The sequence below is a fragment of the Chanos chanos genome, chromosome 10 (genome assembly GCF_902362185.1).
Source record: "Chanos chanos chromosome 10, fChaCha1.1, whole genome shotgun sequence".
NCBI lineage: Eukaryota > Metazoa > Chordata > Actinopteri > Gonorynchiformes > Chanidae > Chanos > Chanos chanos.
This window is the reverse complement of record NC_044504.1, coordinates 21168341-21189994: the sequence shown is the minus strand read 5'-3', so window position 1 is coordinate 21189994 and position 21654 is coordinate 21168341. Positions and strand designations below refer to the sequence as shown.

The following is a 21654-nucleotide window of genomic DNA, read 5'->3' as shown; positions in this document are numbered from 1 at the left end:
AGGGCTATTCTGAAAGGAAAAATACTGTAACAACAGAAGAGGTCTGCCAGTCTGCCCCACCTCCCCTGCAGGAGAGTCAAGCATACCTTTGCCTGCTAAGGCTTCAGCACAGGTATACACCTCACCTGTGCTGGCCCCTTATTAACAATACAGTTTCAAATTACAGCTCAGAGAGTGTGACGCCCATCACACATTTTGAAGCTTTGATGCTGTTTTTACCCATGAGGCTTTGCCTCTGGCCTTTAGCCTTTCTGATACAGTAGACATTTTACTTTATGGCAGAATTGACATGATGGTTTTGGTAATATAATTTCCAGAGTGATGCAAACAGTATTTGTTAGTGTAAGACTCACTAAAATGAAGGAGTTTAATTTACAGCAGTCAACCACAGACATGTAGTGACTCTACCTTTCTAATTCTATGTAAAAAGCAGAGTGCTGGAGGCCAGAACTGATGAGAGTAATGCCCTTCGTTTATGACAGACAACAGGACCTTGATATTGGTGAAACAAAACAAGAAAATTATGGTAATAATTGAGCTGCGTGATTGTCCAGTAACTGTGGCAGGTTTTTGATTTGCATGCGTGTGTGTTTGTGTGTGTGTATGCTGGACAATGCACTCAGTTGTTTAATAATGTATTGCAAGTCACATTGCAATCAAATCAAACTGTATTACTTTTAGAAAGTATCAACCGCAACCAACATTCTTTCATGTATCTTTGGAATGTACCCCTGTCATAATTCAGTGTTTTGCAAGGAACTATTTTCAGAATGTTTTTCAGCCCTTAACACAGTCATTATTTCAACTTTCTTCAAAACAGGCACGATATACTTTGGATGGATTCAATTTGTTTTATTTGTGTAGTGAAACAGAAGAATCTGGTTGCCTGTGTGTAGGAGAGTTTTCTATGTTTTGCTATGAGTCAAGAGGAAACACTATAAATATATTAATCTTTTGCAGAATCCCACTCCTCTCCCCAAACAACATATTTCATGCATGTTTCAGCCATAACGAAGATTGGGGAGTGACTCGGGGGCCCTTCTTTTTGCTAGGTAGGATTGAAAAAATGACTACACTCTAGGGAGAGTTGAAGTCATTCTCTGTTAGTGAGAGTTCTGCTAGCAATTACAAATGTTTTTGTTTTTCACGCCTGTCATGACAAGACTCCATTTTCCTTTCCTCAGAAAAAGGTGCAGACAACTTCAGCAGGGCCACTAAATGTGGTGAAATGGATTTAAAAAAAAGGGAGGGGGGGGGGGGCAAATAACACCACTGAACCAAATAAGTACGTGTTGTGACCTAGTTAACATCAAGCGAACCTCTAAATCCATTAAATTGGTTTGCTGGGCCAATTACAAACCGCTAACCCCCCTAACCTCCTACCCTCCTGCTCTCAGTTCTCTTGGGGTGGCTTCACTTGGCTCCATACACAATTGTTGATGTAATGGTGAGGCCTGTGGCCAAACAATGCTTTCCTTCAATCTCCTGCGTGAGGCTTGTGGAGAGAGGCCCACTCTTTGTGAGGCTGCCGGGGACCATTATTATGAGTTGAGTGAACTGGGCTGTTTAGCCACTGAGAAAGCAAGGGGTTAGGTCTGTGACCAACATTGCCGAAGGAAAATAGGGGGTAGTATTTCAAAGAAAGGGAGAGTGGTGGAGAGGAAGAGAAAAAGTGGGTGTAGGAGTGAGAGTTTGGGTGAGTGTGTAAGAGAGTGTGAGTGAGGGTAAGAAAGGAAGTGGTGGGTGAGTTTGGGAGAAAAAAAAATGGGTATTGACAAAAAGTTTACAAACGTTCCTTGTCTTGCTCTGCTGTTTTAGATTCAAATCTGTGATGACTCACCTCCTTGTCCTCCTCTCTCTCTCTCTCTCTCCCTGTGTTCCCTCTCCCTCCCACTCATTTTCTCCCTCCTTTTAACCATTTCTCTCTTTGCGATTTCCAATTCTCTCTAAACTTCATGAGATGCACGTTTGCTGTCTCTGGCCTCACATTGTTGCATGTCAAAGGAACTGTCCAATCAATGTTTAGGGGTGGGGCCTGAGGTTGAAAGACAGTGCACAGTGCCATAGGGAGCTGTGGTGGGCCATGCTCATTTCTGTAGAGTTTACAGTAAGGAACCAGAAATTCCCAGCAGAGGGGCCCTCCCATCCAAACAGGCGAGAGCTGTTGATTCAGGCTCGCGAGAAGAGCTATCGTTTATCAGAGAATGACAGCTGAAGGGGCCTGTATTTACCGTAAAATGGATCCGTTCTCTCGCAGGGTCATGGATAGAGGGAGAGAGAGAGAAAAAGAGAAAAAGAGAGAAGGAGAGGATAGAAACTGAGCTCGAGGGAGCTTCGTTATTATTTAAGAGTTATCTTAGTGAAATAATAGCAAAGCGTCTAGTGAAGCAACGCATTCATGTTCCCTCAGAGCTCCTGATGTTGCAAAGGTATGTTCATATTATTCTACATTCATATTATTCTACATGCCCTTACACAACTCATGGCTTAAAAGCAATAGCACCATGAAGAAGTTCTCAAAGCATACAAGTGCATCTACTGGCGTTCCGGTATGCTCACACAGTTACAAAAAGTCATAGTGCACTTTGAAATCAGTGACGTTTCATTCAAACCCCATTCATGTTGACACTAAAAAAAAAGAGAGAGAGAGAGAGAGGGAGAGAGAGAGAGAGTCATATTGTTTTTGGTTTCAATGAGAAAAAACAATACCGACTACTCCTTGTCGTGCGTGTTTTGACAGTTGCTTCTCAACATGGCTGTCATCATACATATACAGAGATGTAAGTTTGTCACTTTATATTTTGACCTTCACTCAGCAGGTTTTATGTATGCCTTAGGAAGGGTTTAGTGTACAAGCACACAAACATTTTCCTTTTTTTTTTTGTTTGCTTTCTTCATGAACAAATTTGTTATGAGGGTGTTGCCATCCAGAAGAATTAAATATCCGTCCTACAAACCAAGCTATAATTCATGTTGAACACATGGTGCAAACATGTAAAATACATTTTTGGTCAAATTTAATCAAAATTTGCAGTTTTTCCTCACAGAGGTCAGTTGCTTTACGTTCATAAAAACAGGCAGAGCTTACTGCACAAATGTGCATTTGACAAGACAATAATATGGATGGAAGTATTAATCCATTTTTGAATAGACTTTGTGGCTGCAGATTTGAACACACAGGAAAGACTGGCTTTATCTCACATGGATCTCTGACTCCGGTTAAGATGAGCAAAACTATGCTCAATTTCATAATAAAAATACTATTAAAAACTGAGTAGTTTCCATTAAATCTGTGCCCCCCCCCCCCCCAAAAAAATTAGCATATTACCACTGGACTCATCATTTAAATGCTGAATATGTTTGTAACTCAGTTCAACTAAACACAGTGTGCCCTGAACCTTTGTAATGCATCATGTGTTTGATACAAGAGGTCCTTTACATTAATCTGACACTAAGTGACACAGTGAAAATCAGTTTTGTTACTACTCATAAAAGCTGTAAATAAAAGCAGCTCTGCTAGTCTAGCATTCCAGGGCTGTTTTGGCAGTTGCTCAGTGGGTTCCTGCTTATTGCTATCAAAGTGGGAGCAATGGTGAACATGTCTGTGCATGTCTTTAGAGCCCGTCTGAGCTCATTAGTCTCAGCCATTTTAACATATAAAAATGAAACAAACGGGTGAACTTTCCTATATGTATCTGAGGGAACATGTGAGGTATAGCTAAGCAAGTGGAACACAAATATGAATAGGAAAATCAAATCAAATACTTTTAAGGAAAAGACAGTCCTGGGAACCGCAAACATCCATTCAACTGTCAAATATAAATATAACCATCTTCATTTTAATAAAATCAGGAAAGCAGTATAGGATGGTAGACCTTCCTATTTTCTGTAGGGTAGAGTAAGAAAATGTCCTTTTCTACTCCGAGTGTCTACCCAAAACAAACAGGCATTCTAACCTGGCTGTTTGCACATCACACGCACAAAAACATCGGCGACACGACCCCTCACTATTTATTTGATCCCTGCGATCTTTTGTCTTGTTGCCATGGTGACAGTTAGCTCACATTAAGACAGATGCACTGTGAGTATCTTTGGAGGTTTTGTCTACCTGTCAAAAGTGAAATACTCGCCTGGATTTTACCGGTGTCAACTGTCATGCACCCTTTTCACTCAGCTCGTGGGAACGTCACTGTCGGACTTGTCAGCATTCCTTTGTCACGTTTGCGACTGTGTGCGCTCCCAGCTGGCACATCTGCATTTTAAGAAATATGAACTCTACACAGCCAAAGTGGAATACAAAGGTATAAAAGACAGATAATAAAAAGCAAAAAAGGGCAAGGACATAGTGGAGGTTCAAGGTGGAGCAGTAGACAACATGAGCTAGTAAAGTAGTAGATCACACCAGAATCACATCATATCCACAGACAAAACACCTATATAAATGACAACAAAAAGAAGTTAGACAGGATCTTCTTGCACCAGGGTTTTATTGGGGTTTTTTTTTGTATGTTTGTTTGTTTTTAATACACCACAATATTTCAGAATCTTAAGTGCTGCAAGTCTTACAGATGTTCCTTTAAAAATGACATTTCACTATTTCTAAAACATTCCATTTTCCTTCAAATACAAACATTAAGCATAAATACAAAACAATTCTGTACAGATACAAAACATAATGCTTATCAAAAAAAATAAAAATAAAAACAAAAACTACACCGCTGACACCCCTAAATTTTTTCTGGAGCTACAACCAATTTACCCAAACTCTGGTACACACCCCCAACCCTCCCCCCACACACACCAAAAGAACACAGATTTCAAGTTTGTTAGGACAGGACAATTGACTCATTCCATGCAGAGGATGAGTACATTAAATAAACCCTGGGACTTGAGGTTGTAAGTGTTTAAATAAAGCACCTACAAATTTTAAACTCCTCGTAAGGAGTTTGTATCCACATATTTGGACCAGAGGCCCAAGATTTGAAAGACTCAATTGTCCCAAAATTTTCTAAACACATTTGATTTTAACAAGGAACATACTGAAAGGAGCCTGTTCTGTAGTCCCTGCTATAACACACACATCACAGGTGGGGAAAACTGTTCCATTCAAATGGTGCGAACAAAGTCTCTTTGTTCTCCAACCAGTAAACTGAACAGTTTAGTTCTCTTCCAATATCAAAAAAAATTTCTGCTAAATAAAACAGGATACTGAAGGAGGCCTCTTATTTTTTTTTTTTTTTTTACAGCACTTTCTGAATACTGTATCATTTCAGTTCAGCAGAAAAAAAAGTTATCCATTAATATGGACGTTAAACAATTAAAAATAGAACATTAGACTTCAGTTTGAGAAATGTGAAATTTAGCTGCCAAAGTCACAGCTGATAGCATGATGCTGTGCTCTCAGTTCATGTTGACAGGTAGATATGTGTGTATGTGTTACTGGTAAAACCATGTATCTTTGGACACAGCCTGGTATTACTTACAATAACCAGTGGAATATGCAAAACAACTGCCATAGCAACAGGGCATTCACTGTCCAACAGTCAAGGTAAAGCTTTTAGTCTCACCAACTGCTCTGCAGTCGCTCTCTTCATATACAGGCTCGTGAAACACCTAAACCCAAACCTAATAACGTCTCTTGATCCCCTTTCCACACTATACTCGAATGTCACATTTTTATTCACATTGCATGTCTTGAAAGGATAACATTAACAGTAGACCACACAGGTTCAAACTGGCCAACTGGAGTCTAAATCTGCCCTCTGCTGCCCTCTACAGACAGAGAATAACTAACATTCAGTTTGGAGAGACACCAAAATTCCTGAGTTTAACTTCCCTACCCCAAAACAACCAAGGTTTCTGCACATGTAAAATCTGTTCCGTATCTATAAAATCTGTTGTGAGGTTTTTGTTTGTTTCCCCCTCCCCAAAAAATCAGCACTACTTGAAACAGTAACCAATAACTGAATGTATAAAAAATAAATTTTGGAATTTAGCCAAAATATCTTACAAAAATAGATTCAATAAGAAATATCATTGACATACATACTACTTAAGAAAAATAGTTCTAACCATGATATGGCTAAAGCAAGAAATAGTGATGGCTTCATAGTGTGTTTGCAACAGTGCTTCAGGCGGCCTCCAGGGGGCGGTCTCTTGTTAAACAAGTACTCAGCCCTCTTGCATTCACCTGAAACAGGCCCAACTTAGCTTTTCAGAAGGTCACCGAGGTCATAAGCGTCAAAAAGGTCAGACACCCCCTCTCCATCCTCCAGTCCCCAAAGGTAGTCATCATGATCGAGGGGGGGTGAGAAGCTTACGAAGGGACCGGCTGAGTCAGGTCCGAAGGCTGTTCCAGGGAGCTGGTCCTCAGTGATCTGGAGCAGACTAGGGGGCAAACCAAGAATGCCCTCTACATCCAGGAGAGAGCTTGTGGTGGTACTTGCACTGCTACTGCTGCCTGTGGTCAGGTGGGGTTTGGAAAGTGCACCTATAAAGGGTGACACAGAGGGTTCGGCTTCATATTAACAGCTCCTCAAAATAAAACATGTTACGCTGACATTACAGTTATTCTATTTAGCGGACACTTTTCTCCGAAGCGCCCTTCGAAACAGGCAGAAAACAAAACAAGCATGTAGCATGTAGACATTAAGGAGCTGTCTGTTGCATAAGTGCCATTGCTAAGTTCAGCAAAGTTTTCTCAAAATAAGAGAGTGAATTACAACTGGATCAAAAGTGCCCATAATATACTTAGTTTTATGGAAGTGAAAAACAGTGGATTTCGGAGGATAACAGACTTGACCAAGGCAGTATTTTCTTCGAAAAAAAAACAAAAACAAAAACAACAAAACACTTCTATGCTAGTGCATGTACACAAACACCTGCCAAAACATATATTATTAATATTTACACTATACATTCATGAACATTTCAGATACAGTTACTGTATTCCAAATTATACATAATTTATCATATTCTGTACATACAGTCCACAGAACAATACCATTCTATGGATTCTCTTTTGTGTGCAGCATCAAAAAACTCTGAAACACAACGCTGCAATGATTGCCCAAGGGAATTACTGTATGTAGCTGCAACACCACCCAAAGTACTGCACTTTATAGCAGACCCTGGCAATAAAATAAACAAACAAATAAATAAATAAATAAAGGACCCTTTTTGATCTGAACAGAAACCAAAGGGCAAAAACAGCCCCTTAATAACAAGAAGACAAAAAAAGACCATTGCATGAACATTCCTCTCTCTCTCTCAATCCTACTCCCTACCTTCCAAAGGCTCCTGTTTGGCTGCGTAGTGATTGGAGAGGATAGTGGTGTTGGCAGATGTGGCAAGAGGCTGAGAATACTCTTTCCTTGGTGTGGTGCCTTTGACTGGGCTGGCATCCTGCAGCCCTTCCTCTGGGCAGAGGTATACTTCAATGGGGCCGTTTTTGCTTTTTAGGTAGATCTGCAGAGAGCCCTTTTAACACAGAAAATTTAGAGATTAGTGAAATAAAATAACTTTACTGAGATTGGGGGGGGGTGAGCATTTAGGAGGCTGAAATACCTCATTACATAGAATCTGGGTTTGGAAAAATGAGTCAATCTAATATTAAACATGAATGTGTATGAAACAATGTGTATGTACATATAGAGCGTGAAAACGATATAGACGGAAGTTAGCAGGTAACAGGTCAGCCTCCCAGTTTTATGTGAGAGAAGGGGAAATAGGAGGAGAAAAAGACAGAGAGGAGAAAAGCGAAAGACCCACCCCTGAAGCCTCTGGTACCTCCAGTTTTGTTTCTGATGGGGCTTTGACAGCTATCACTGTCTGGTCCTGAAGACTGGCTATGGAGCGGATGTCCTGGTAGGTGACATAGCCTAATGTGCTTGGAGTTAAGGGTAAACAGCCACAAAGCAGAATAATACTTACTATCTGACAATATTGCAGATTATTAAATTGAACTTTCAAGAGACTGTGTTTTGCTACCAACTCTGAAAAACTTCATTTATCTGTTTACACTTTTTAAAACATATTTTTGTACTGTGCGGTGTGCGAGGAACAAATGAAAGTTTAGCCATTGACGTGGGTCATTTTTCAGAGCATCGTAAGGTGACAGACGTGGGGAGGCATCATTTGACTTTCTTTTGTTGGCCCTGCGGTTTCAGAGTCAGGATGTACGCTAGCATGTCTGTGCTCGTGCTCGTACTCCCTTGGTCGAAAGCTGTGTCAACAAAACGTGAGTTGTTCCCTGTCCCCACATCCTTTCGCTAAGAACAGACACACAAACAAGCCTGAAAGGATATCTTTGGTTATCTTTGTGCTCTGTGAGCTCTCGTAATTGGGCGGTACTGGTCTGAATCAGGTTATCCAGAACTTTCTCTTGTCTCTCCAGCTCTCCCAACTCTCTCTTCAATTGATGTGATTTCTCTGAGCCTCCCGCTGAGCCTTCAAAGACACCTCCAACCCTGACAAAGACACACAAACAGTTAAAATCATGAAATGGTGAAACACTGACAAATCAACTGTCTGTTTATAAGACCTAAAGGACAATTTGAAAAGGCCATTCAGTTTTTGATGTACGTTATCCTACTCCTAGTAATACATTAATTATTAACTCCAAAGCTAACATAGCAGTTGACTCCAAACAAACTTTTTTGAGTCACTGTTGTTTTCTTGTGTATGCTAATAGTGTAAAAGAGACTGGATTCATAACATACTATAAATCACTGTGAAGTAATTAGGATCATGCTGATAGTGTATTAACATGTTATAAAAGATTATTCCAAAAAGTGCAGTATTTCTGACTTGTTTAAACCCACCTTTGCAATGTAATGAACAAATTTCCCCTTAATAATTCACAAGAAGGTCAAACACTTATATCTGTACTTTGTACTCACATCCACTGGATATTGTTCTTTGATTTTTTGCGTATGAGCTGAACGCCTTCAAGGACATTAGTGATATCATAGATTCTCCGTTTCTGGACCTCCAGAACTTCTGTGGCCCAGTTCAGATCCAGAACCCCATCTGCAGACTCCCTGAGCAGACCCACAAACTTTTTCGTGAGAAGACCCAGAGAGGTGTCGTAACGGGTGCGCTCTCCTGGAGACTTGGGGGCTTTAGGTTACGAATAACAAAAGTAATAAAATGAATTAATCAAAGTATACACATAAGATATATCAACAATTAACTCCACACATACACACTTTTCACTCAGAACAGTTACACACAACTCCATGCTCTTGATTTGTATAAGAGACCCAGGAAGTCAAGCTTTTTCAAACTTCAAAAGACAAGGTACAGTTCTCTGAAATCTACACAGTCTACATCACACTTTAGAAGGAGGAAGAAAAAAAAAACACAGATGTGCTTTTGTGGCTTTTCATGTTTCTTGTGGTGTTTTGTCACTTTGAAAGAGCACTTAAAACAACAGTTACCCAAAGTTCAGAAAAACAATATGATGTGGGCACAGAAGAAATACCTCAGTGACACTAAACACGGAAAATCATGTTTGAAAAAGAATTTTCTCAGAGGATAAAAACAATACAACACGCTTTGCAAAAAACGGCACTCCTCAGGGATTGAAATGACAAGAAAGCAAATGTCTGGATGTGAAATTGAATTATGTTCTCGACATAACAAGAGGGTCGTTTACAGCTCTTCTCTTTTTCTGAACGTTGAGGTTTTCTGCTTTAAGCGACACCATTACTTTCTTGAAAAATACGAAGCTTGATAATCAAGCTTCAAGGCTTAATTTGGCAAGAAATGCTGCCTTACTTACTCTCAGTGTTTCAGCCAGTTGCAGGGGTACTTACTTTTTGGACTAGGGATTCTGGCGGAGGCTATACCGCCCTTCCCTTTTGGCGTGCGGAAATCGGGGAGGTACAGGGGGTCCTCTAAATCTAACCTCCTCTTGGCCTGGAAATGATTGAAGCAAAGATTCTGGGTTAGCTTGGAAGGATTACATGGCAGAATTTCTGATACTCCGTATAACCAGCAAACCATCACTTCATGTTAACAAAGTATACTCACTATTACAGTCTAATACACTGGCTATACATGTTTGCACTATCAATAACTGTCACTTGGCAAGCAAAAAGGACCAAAGGCATTTGAGATATTCTATGATTTTCATTGAGTATCTGATGAACATACTTGGAGTGTTCTTCATTGTTGCCGTTTGGCTCACTGTACCAAAGTCCTGAAATGAGTTTAGACTTTGGAATGACGTATTTTATGTAGCCTCAGCTATGCCTGCCATGGGGTAAAACACGGGAGGGCTGAGAAGGGTGTCTTGTGCTAGGGTAGCACTGTAGCCAACTGGTTCACGGAATTAACCCGCTCCAATTTTTCACAGCATATGTGGTGAATAGCTGTTTTTGCTTATTTACATTTCTAGCTGTTGTAACTTTTATTTTGGGAACGTACTGTGTAGCTTTATTTAGATATTATTGTTTAGTTCTTTTAGATGATAATATATGTTTGATTGTTCTCAATTAGATTTATTAAAGGAAACGGGGTAAACTATAAGTTTGTGTGTGAGAACTACATTACCCATAGTGTTTTGTTACAGTAACGTAACAAGAAAAAAAGGAAGGAAAAATAAAACCAATTGTGTGTGTGTGTGTGTGTGTGTGTAGATACAGACTCGAGCTCAGTTCAGAACGATTTCTCCATGCATCACTGCATTAACTTCAGTAAATGTTCTTCATCAAAGTTCAGTCATTATTGTTGACTACGAATCAAAAAAAAAAGAAAAGTTACTGTCAAGTTAGCATAACTCTGTGTTCTTCAGTGTTCAGCCAACACTGCAGCAGCGTCACCTCAAATCTGACACACACTTGAAATGAACAAAAGTAAAAGACCCAATATTCAAACCAGTCCCTGACAAAAACGGCAGGAAGTACATCCACTAAAGCCCAGCCTCCATGGTCTCTTTTCATATTCCTCCTTCCCTGGAGCATGCACACATACAAGGTATTGGCTGAATTCTTACTTTATGTTGCAGCTACAGCAGACATGATTAGCTCAACACTTAGCAACCTTGCTAACCCAGTCACCTATTGAACCATACAGTTAGTCAGTCCCACAAAGGGCTGACAAGCGCAGACACACACACACTCTCTCCACGAGGCTTCAGTCAGGTGGGAGTTTAAATCCATTAGTGAGGTATTCAGTGGGAGTGTAAACCCCCCGCTGAGAGCTAAACCCTGAGGAAGAGAGACGACTAGGCTTCAGTATTTGGTTAGATTCAGGTTGCAGCATGCACTGAAGCACACAAAGACATGCATGCACTTAGACACACAGCCACGTGCATGCATGGATGCCTGCAAGCTTACACAAAACAGCCTACTTGGCTAAACTACCTTATCTAAAAATCAAAAAGCTTGGAGTTTTGCGCAAGCTCTCCCTATCACTCACATTCACAAAGCCACGCATTGTTGGCAAAGCTAATGAGTCGCGTGTTTTGAACTACACTTTGTAATTATTGCCTGCTGTGTGAGTTACCAAAACCATGCCCCAGCCCCCCAGCCATTCCACTCCTTACTCCCTCGACCCCACACCTGAGAGACTTTGAAGCGCTCTGGTACAGACTTCAGTGGACGTTTGAGCCCTCTGTAGAGCTGGTTAAATGGAGCTGTGGGTTTTTTACAGGGATGGCAGGGAAAGCAAACATCACACTGTAACACAACCCTGCTTGTCTCCAGCTGAAGCAAATGGACTGTAATTGACACTCCAACAAACAAACCTCCAACACGCCGACAAACAAACCTCCAGCATATGCAAACACATAACCTGAAAATCTTGATCATTTTCATAAACTGATTAGAATATGTCTTAACGACTAGTGATACTGTCCGTATGGGTCATACTCTTCGTGAAGGAATATACTCTGGCAGGATTTTGGTAAGGTTTGTTATGACCTTGATATGGTGTGTCTGTGCATGGTTCAGGGTAAACACTGGCATGTACTGCAGCCCTGCAGGGCCCAAACAGCCTATTGTTAGGCTACGCAAATGTTTCCAATTCAGTTTCCATATGCTGCCATCATTCCTATTCACGTTATAACAGCAAAATGTAGACATAAAGGTCTAACACTTTGGAGTCCCCAACACTTTGGATTGAAGATTGCATGAAAACTTCCTGTCAAATCCAAAAAAAAAAAAAAAAAAATCACTAAAAAAATTTCAAAGTATTTTCTCTCAATTTTCCAGACACTGATGAGTGCGGAGGGGGAAAAAACAGACGTGAGCATGTGCTGGGTAGAAGGTTCTAGATCCCATCAGCATGAGGGAGAAGGCTGTTATTGTCTCGAGGCCTCAACGACACTTCCACCTGTTACAGATATCTGGACCCCCAAAGAGCACGTGGCAGGTGGGAAGGGGGTGGGGTGGAGGGGGGTGGGGGGCTCTATCACTTACTGTTTCCTACATGCACTCACTAGGTCCCGCAACCATAGTGAACATATACCATTAGAGTGAATCTGGACAAACCAAATAGTACAATTTCCCATGCTAAACTGAGGGCACCTCACTGTCTGTTTCTTATGCATACAAGTGCACACAGCTTTACCAAGTCAACTCCAAAACGCCTTGTTTTTGCTACAGTTAACTCATGCGATGTAGTTGCTAGGCTGTGTATGTGTGGATTGGCTTTTTCTTTATCCCATTTTGGTGGAGTAGGATCTGTGGTTTCAGAGTTACTGCATGCCTCTGAGACAGAAGCGAAAATATTAGCCAAGAGTGCCGAAGAGGAGGAAGGGGAAGAAAAAGTCACAACTTCTGAAAGAGTTAAAATGGCTGCCACTGAGCCCAAGACTGTGGCTTCTAAACAGTTAAACTCAAATTCAACCCATTATGACTAGTGATAAAAAGGCACTAGTGAAGAATCATCATCTGTCCAGAGTGCTCACTAAAGTGCCTGCAGTTTCCCCAGCGAAAACATTCCCTCAGACATCACCGACTCTGTCTCACTTGTGATCTGTTGTGCATGAGGGAGTATTCCCACTGGTTGTTGGGTGTGTGTGTGTAGGGGAGAGGGGGTGGTAATTTAGACCAGTTCCCCAAGTTTACACCAAAGATTCACCAGCACACATGCATGTGCACACAAAGCCAGCAGTAAAGTAGGGGAAGTACCAATTGATTATGTGCTGTGGTCTTGAATCTTCTGAAACTTGTGTCATAGTTTGTGACTAAAGTTCTGAACGCTAATCTGTTACATAACAAGTTTCAGAGATAAAAACTATAAAACCACAGAAATTTACTGATTAATAAATAAACACTCCATTTCATGGAATAAAACTGCTCCAGTTTCAATGTCCTCCCCTGGCTTTGTGATATAGCAGAGATATCTGCCATACACATCTCCTACGATGCCTACTAAAGCAATCAAGAAACCGCCTGCAGTAATGTTTTGTTCAATTTAAAATATGTACAAGTTCAGTGCCAACAAAAGCAGATTCATTATCACAGATGGACTTAAATTGCAATACTACTACATATGCAAACACACAGTTTCACCATTAGGGGGAAACTAGTGCACTGTCGATTGTTCTGTGGCACAGGTTTTAAAGAATGATTGCACATTCACAAGTACCTCATTTTACAATACTGACAACGCCCTAATCGAGTACACGTGTGAATATCTTTCCTGTCCAATCTCTCTTCCTCTCTTACTTTCCCCTCACTACTTCTCTCTGTTGCTCAACTTATTATTTCAACCCTTCCCCCTAGTCACAAGACAAGAGCCCAGAGAGGTTCTGGCACGACTTTACCTTTCTTTTCAATCATCATTTCTAACATTTACAACAGCTCTCTTGTCATGGTGAAACTGGTTTGGATACGCCCACACACAACACTGTGTTAAAGAAAAAAAAAAAAAAAGACTGTGATCCCACACCTGCACCACTCCCAAGAGATACACACCACCACAAAGCACAATTAATGCAACGCTCTGACATTACTGATGCCACCATTGGGAGGAGGGGGTGGGGGGAAGGGGGGGTTGGGGCAAATCAAAGAGAGTAAAGGAGAGAAAGAATGGGGTGCAGGGGTGGTTTAATGTAGAAACCCACCGAGAGCAGCATGCTTAAGAGGGACAGATTTTCTAGCGGCAGAGACGGGCAAGGCTGCAGCTTTTGACCTCCTGATGTTGAGTAAACAAATGGCTAAATGGGCAATCTCACACAAAAGTGGGTAGAAACCATGAGTGAATGGAGAAGCATGAGGTGTGGGGGGAGGTGTCTGGTTTAAACTGGGCGAATACCCTGTTATGTGTGTGTGTGTGTGTAAGTGTTTTGGGGGTGAAGCTGCTGTTGCAGGCCAATGTAAATGTCTGCCACAATGCACCAACACTTGAGGGAACCAGTCACAAAATATTCAAGGGGAGAAAAATATCATCTTTACTCAGTTTCCAAGAGAACACACTTTTACATAAACACAAAGACAATAGTCAGAACCCTGGTTCCTGTCCACAGACAACTAAAAAAAAACTGATTAAATGATCAAGGTTAAGTTTGTGTTCGGTGTAGAAGAAGCTAGGTCCTGTAATTGCATTTTTCATCAGTAGGTTATTAAATTTTATGGCCTCCTCGTATCAAAAGAAAATCATTTCATAATTACTTCCCCTCATATACTCTACACGTGTGTACCAGTGAAACACAGACCCAATAATCTTTTTGGCCTTTGCTCTTGCTTTCATCTTTCAATGTTACTCCACAAAATATTAACCCTCTTATCTTCTTTAAAGGAAATATTCTTATACCACAGTAAATCAACATCATGTGCACATAATCCCAAAAGATATATATATATATATATATATATATATATATATAAACTAGATATACCTAATAACCTAACAGGTCTCCTGTTTTCAGATGAGCAAAATTCAGACCATATTCAAGTATGTGCATTTCCTGCATAATTTGAATATTGGACTTCAGTGTTGAAAGCATGTTGAGGAAACTGTGAGTAGAAGCCCCACAATCAAACCGAAAACTTAGACTATGATTCAGGTGGTGATGAGGGTGGGGAATGCACAGACAACGTCTGTTCTCAGCAGGGCCAGTGCCTTTGACACTCACAGGTGAAGTGAGTTAAAAGCACATGAGAAATAATTTACAACACACTGTGAAGTCTCACTACATCCTCATGGAGCACAGCCTTGTGCTTTCCCTCTGGACTATCCTTGTACTCTCTTTTAGATTTATGACCAGCGGAGTTTGTCTCCCTCCCCCCCTTCAGTTGCCATGGGTGTGAATGTAACCTAGATTCTGACATATCAATAGACTCTTTTACCCTTGGCCTCATTGCCCTACTGGAGTATGATGATTTAGTCCTTTGACAGACTCAAAATACATTGATGTTGGCCAAAACACAACAGTTTTGATGAGGTTAGTGTGGCAGAACAGCAAGCATTTGTGGTAATCATGGGTTTCCCAAAGAAAATGACACCCACTAAGCCACTATCAGAGCCTGTACCGCTGGTAGAGACACAGAAGTCTGTGCCTTTATCACTCCGCGTTCACACTGTGCTCTGGGTCTTTAATCAGTCCCATTTGTTTATCTGCATCTGGCCAAGAAAATACATCCCACAGGGTCCTTGCAGTCTTAGGGCAGTAGTTATGACCTTTTTGACTTCTTTGGACTGACACAAACAGGTTGAACTTGTTTCGTGGTACACAGCATAGACAGGTGGCATAACGAGATGGGGTGATGGGGTAATGAATTGTACAGCTGAACGATCAACAAAAAAATGATAAAATAAGTGGTCTTCAGAGTTCTGCACTAAATAGATATACGAAGTCACGCAATAGCTACCGGACACACGATAGGCAATACTGGGTCGAGAAGCGTTTCCTTGTCTCTCATTGCTTATGACAGAAGATGAGAATCCCTCCAACAAGTAGAGAGCAGGACAATTAGAATTACCCCATAAAGGATATTGTTCGCGTCGCACATAACACTACCCTGCCCCCTCTCTTCTTTCTGTGTCGCTCTCCCCGGGGAACACTCATCAATGCAGTTTCACAAGTCTTCGACAACTCTCTTATCACTACCCCTGTGTCATAACCTCACTCTCTACCACGGTTGGTTATTCTTCATTCGTTACTATTGAGCATTTGATATATGGTCACTTTCTTACAGAAAAAGGAGAGAAAGAAAGAAAGGAATCTTCACTTTACAAAGGATCCGACATAGTAAGAGAGTAACATTCAGTAAACAACTTAGCAGGACTATTCAGATAGTAGAAAATCCAGAGCTGATGCAGCATCTTACAGTGCTGGAGGCCAGCTAGTGCTATTATAAATGAAGACATACTCGTGAAGCGTATGGGTTCGTTATTAAAAAAAAACATTATCTCTCTGCACCCAGCCTCTTGGTAAATCGACAAATTAACAATTACCGAAATTGCAAGAGCTTACCGGGAGTCGACCAGAGGACGCCCTTACTGGCTTGGCTTCAGGTCCGTGGGGGGTTGCATAGAGACAGTTTGCTCTCTGCTCTGCAGCTGTCGTATTGCAGAGCTGGGTGAAATACCCAGTCTGTACAGAATTCATCTGCGGGCTCGATAAGCCTGTATTTAAAAGGTCTGTTTTCATTCCTGCCAAAACTTTCTTCTGAGAACATGAGATTCCAACAACACCTCTTCCAGAAGCAGGTGAAACTCCTTTGGGTATCCGCATCATGTTGAAAGGTTGATTAAACAAAATCAGCAGTGCTATTAAAGATATAACTCGTCGCTTCTTGTGTATTGTGTGGCACTGCTGCAAAGTTTCTATTGCACAAAAAACTCGGTATGTTCGAATACCGAACTGGTAAAAAGGTTACGTCAGTAGCGTTTATTTTTGATGTGCATTAATCTCCCAAACAGTTTAAAAACCGATGGGTGACGCATAGATTAAAATAATGCAATGAAAAGGTACTCGGAGAAGTCCTTGAAATATCCGCGAGCAGTACCTTGATATCGTTTCCCTTCGTTCAAGAAAGTACAAGGCTAAACTATGCTTAGACTTTAAAATTTTAAAATAAATATACCACAAAGAAAGCAAATATTAAAATATCCAAAACAGAGCTTGTTCATCTGCCTTCTAGAGACAAAGTACTTGACAAACCAGGATGTTTCTCAGAATGTCGCAGATATCGGAAGAGGTCGCAAATGTCCCTGTTCGTCCTGATCCCCACTTCAACAGGAGAACTGGGCTTTTGACATCAGCAAAGAAATCGAATACTATTTTAGCGCCAAATTGCGTGCCGCGAAATTTGGATTTCCCGCGGGTTGAACTAGTCTGTGATTGGTGGATGGCACGCTGAATGCGTTTCATACCGCATAAATTTGCATAGAACAGTTGGGGCTCGGCGTATATCCGCTTAAAGGGACAGTGCGTTGTTTTATTTGAGCGTCCTGGAACAAAGACTGTGTTCTTTACGTACCACATTCGTTCCTTTTCATATTTAACAAAATATTACTTTAATCAATCAGTCAATCAATCAGTCAATCAATCAGTCAATCTATCTATCTATCTATCTATCTATCTATCTATCTATCTATCTATCTATCTATCTATCTATCTATCTATCTATCTATCTATCAGTGTGTCTGTATGGGCCATGGATCTCTATAATCTATAAAACATGTAAGCTGTGTTGACTAGTATGACAGCACTACAGCTTGGTGCTTCACATGGAAAAGCACCATTAACTGCCCCTTTTTAAAAGGCCACGTAAAAATGTCAACAAATGCCTTCTTACTTTGCCTGGAACCACTAGTTCTTGATTATATGAGCATATGACGTGGCCAGGCTCGTAAATGTATTCATAGATTTTTGTTGGCATCATACTTAGAGCACAGATGAATTCCATCACAAATCCAGGTTTCATTGATTCAGTTCAGATTTTAAAAATGTCTTCGCAGAAATGTAGTCTTTGCAATACCTGTATTGGGCGTGGCTATTATAAATAGTTTAATCACATGGGAGTATTTCCTGAACAAGACCCCCAGACCCACGTTTTGTCTGTGTAGGACTTCAGGATAATTATCTTGGTAGAGTTCTATGCAGACAGGCACATTCCAACCCATTTACACTTCCACAATGTAAAGCAACTGATTGGTCTGAGGCATTGTAGTCAGTGTGGGGTGTTCTGACATTCACATCACTGTGTTTCACACTTGTTTCAACTTGTCTGTTAAATAATCACATCTTCAGAGCAACAAAGCTGACAAAAATGCAGACTGGTAAATGTGTTGTCCCGTTCAAGGAATTAGAAACTGAGTAGAATATTTCACCCTGTAAACATAATCTGATATTGATTTGCATTTTTCTTAGTATCCACTGTATATGATTTTATAATCTGTAAAAAAAGAAAAAGAAAAGAAAAAGCATGCAAAGCTCTGTCATTAATAATATCTCCAGCACCAGGGTCACAACAGTTTGAATTTCATCAGTGGAGTTTCTTAGGCCAGTTTCTGAGAATATTTGTAGGTTCACCTCCCAGACAGACAATACTGAAAATGACAGTCACATTCATAGATCTCCACCTTGGGAGAGTGAATGAGATTGGTAACTCTTTTTCTGATTTTCCAGCTGTGAGTCACTCAAAAAAGAGCTGTTTTATCAATAAATAAGTGACTCTGATAGGGAAAAAAAAGAACGTATTGCAGTACAGTAAAGTCAGAGAGCCTCCTCTTGAAAGGATCTTATCACTGTGACACATAAAGGGTGAAGCTGCCCTCCTGTCGATGGTGATTACTGCTGCCCCTCCCACCCAGCCATTTGCCATTTTCTGATGGCAACAGCCTCATAGTTCACATGACTGTATGGAAGTCAATATTAGAGAGTGCTTTTGGTTATTAAGTGTATTTCTGGCGATACTGGTCTTTTTTGTTTGGAGAAGAATTGGAATCAATTCTAACTGATCTAATCCAAATAAAGAGATGACATGTGTGTATTTAACCGCATGCTAATTATATAGATATTTTTACATCTGAACATCTGCAAAAATGTGAATTTCTTTCTAATCAAAGATGTATAAAACCAGAGCTGAATGCTGGACTGCAAACAAACATACACACCACCATAACAAAAGTAAGGCAAATGAGGATATACCACACATAAAGAAATGAGAACAATTAGAATCTTAACACAGAGACAGATGTACAATTTTAACTTGGGATTTGGGTAGGCAACTTAATGTGTGATCTTGGGCTGTGACATAATTGAATTCAGTGCAAGTCAATGGCAGCAAAAGAGACTTGCTAGCAATCAAGCAAACAAAACATACAAACTTTGAGACAGACACATTGTTTTTACAGACTCTCCTGTGTTACCTTTGACACCCTATATCCTCCACTCTCAGTTACATTCCTGTCTGGATTCCGTGCCAAATTTCATTCATTGGTTGAATTCAACATCAGACATTCAGTTTACAAATGCCATCACCTTGTGTAGGTGTGATGGAAGTAATACGGTTGCTGAATTAAAAGCCTGACATTATCTTACTGTATGTTAAAACCAACACTTGGACAACAGAAACAGGCTGTGAAATGAAACTCTGTAATTTGTGGATACAATACTGTACTCAAAAATAATTCTTTGTCATACATGTACATGTCTGAAATCCTAATTGTCAAGTCTTGCCTCTTGCTTCAACCACTGAACTATCATTGTGATAATACCATTATGATCAAACATGATTAAGAGACTATCTACAACTAACCACACAGTAGTTGGATTTTGCTCCAAGTCAAATGCCTGAATCTAAGGTCCAGAGACCCTTTAGGACTTTGTCTAGCTGAATAAGAGTGTTTTCGAGCAACAAATACCTATAACCTGAGGAGGAACTTTCTCCAGTGTATACTATGAAATCTTTGAAATGTTGTCTTAAGGCAGTATACTTATTTGTCATGTTAAAAACTATAGCAATGCACAGTCACTGTGATGTATTTGTCTTTGTTGTATCATTGCATATTGGCAGATCACCAAAAAGTGTTTCTATATGTGGTTCAGAATTTTACATTAATTTTAGTGGAGGTTTTTACTATGTTTTCTTCCACTTATCTGATAAATATTGTATTGTATTATTGTATTTGACTGTTAAAAAGTAAAAGTGTCTTTGTGTAAGCATTTGTAAGCCTATTTCAAAGTTTCCTCCCAAACAAGGCAAAATTTTAAAACATTGTTTAAATAGCAACATCCTTCATATTAAAATATACAGTTTTTCATTGTATCCTTTGTCAGCATGAAAAATATATAAAAACTTTGGAACATACGAAAATCTAATTTCAAGAGAGTTTTTCGTTGGCATTTTCTGAAATAGATGGTAATATTGCAATAGAAATTTTAAAGACTAGATGGCGCGCACGGGTTTATTTTAAACTGACGATCTTCTAGGTTCTCAGTATTACGAGTACAAGTCCTGACCCTTAGACTCAAGAACCAACCCATGCGTGCCTTGTCTGAAAATATTCTATTTTATATAATATTATATTTTTCTCAACGTATTGCCTTACGACAGCCCTCTTTCTCGCCGTAACCATACAGAATGAACTGCTACAAAGTTTGGCGAGACATGTTCTCTCATTAACCGCAAGGTGTCGCTACGAATTCATCAACATGCATCAACAAGGGACATGCGTCTTGTAATATTATGACCGTTACAGTAACGTGATGTTACCTGGGGCCATGTAGAGGGTCAGATGCTACTTACGATCTCCAGCCTAATGATTAAATTATACACAAAGAAGTACTTAATGTATTTATTGGGGTTAGATAGACTATTACGAAAGAACATCTAGAGAATGTAAAGATATTCAAACAAGATAGATACATTAGAATGGTCGTGAATTTGCAAAAACATGTCATTCAGCATGCAATGGCTGATATGCTGTAATGTTTTTGTGTTTTCTGAGTATACATGTTTTTTTAATCTAATACTTTATCTAAGAATATGGAAAACAGAAGGGCACCCAAGACAGGGTGGATTCACTGAAACTTGAAGGTAAAATGACTTATTTGACTTTCAGAATTTCAACCCATAAGAAAACATTCCCTTTCACCCAAAGTTAGATGATTACACTGTTACTCGTCATTTTGAAAAATACAGAGAGGATGTTGGTGGTATTTTGAAAGGATGTGGTAAGTATTTCCAATTCACCGAACGATTCCAGAGCAACAAGATAAAATATGTTAAGCCATTGTGATGATGAATCACAATTTTAAGAGTAAGTTGTTTCAAGCCTTTTGGTTCTCTGTGATCAGAGTTAAAATAAGAATCTACCTCTTTCCACCCACTCCAAGGGTTCAGAATGAGTTTCCTCAAGTCTATTGCATCAGTTTTATACTTTAATCAGTTATTCATATGATACATCTACAAGAAAAGGCTTTGATTTTGGTCGTGCACAGTTCTTTTTTTTTTTTTTGGTCTACAACTTATTCTTACTCAAAAAGGTTGTTTATAATTGAAGCTATGTATCTTTAGGCAACTAGACATATACTTTTATACCAGACCAATGAACCACATTGTGCTTTGCTTTGTGTTTTATTTTGTTTTGTAAAAAGGGTACAAACAGAGCACACTTTCATAAGATAGAGTTTATGAAACTCAGTTAACAAGGAAAGTCTGTAGAAATACATAATCCCCACAAACATAT

At 39.9% G+C, this 21654-nt stretch overlaps 1 protein-coding gene across 1 annotated transcript; it reads right to left on the bottom strand.

Moving 5' to 3' along the window:
- Positions 1–6206: 6206 nt before the first annotated feature.
- e2f2 (E2F transcription factor 2) lies at positions 6207–16693 on the bottom strand. The gene is made up of 7 exons (XM_030786286.1): positions 16430–16693; positions 9819–9921; positions 8901–9120; positions 8307–8468; positions 7771–7885; positions 7287–7479; positions 6207–6490 (listed from the first exon to the last, which is right to left on the bottom strand). Exons 1-7 carry the CDS (start codon positions 16691–16693, stop codon positions 6207–6209), a joined length of 1341 nt encoding a protein of 446 aa, XP_030642146.1.
- Positions 16694–21654: the final 4961 nt, after the last annotated feature.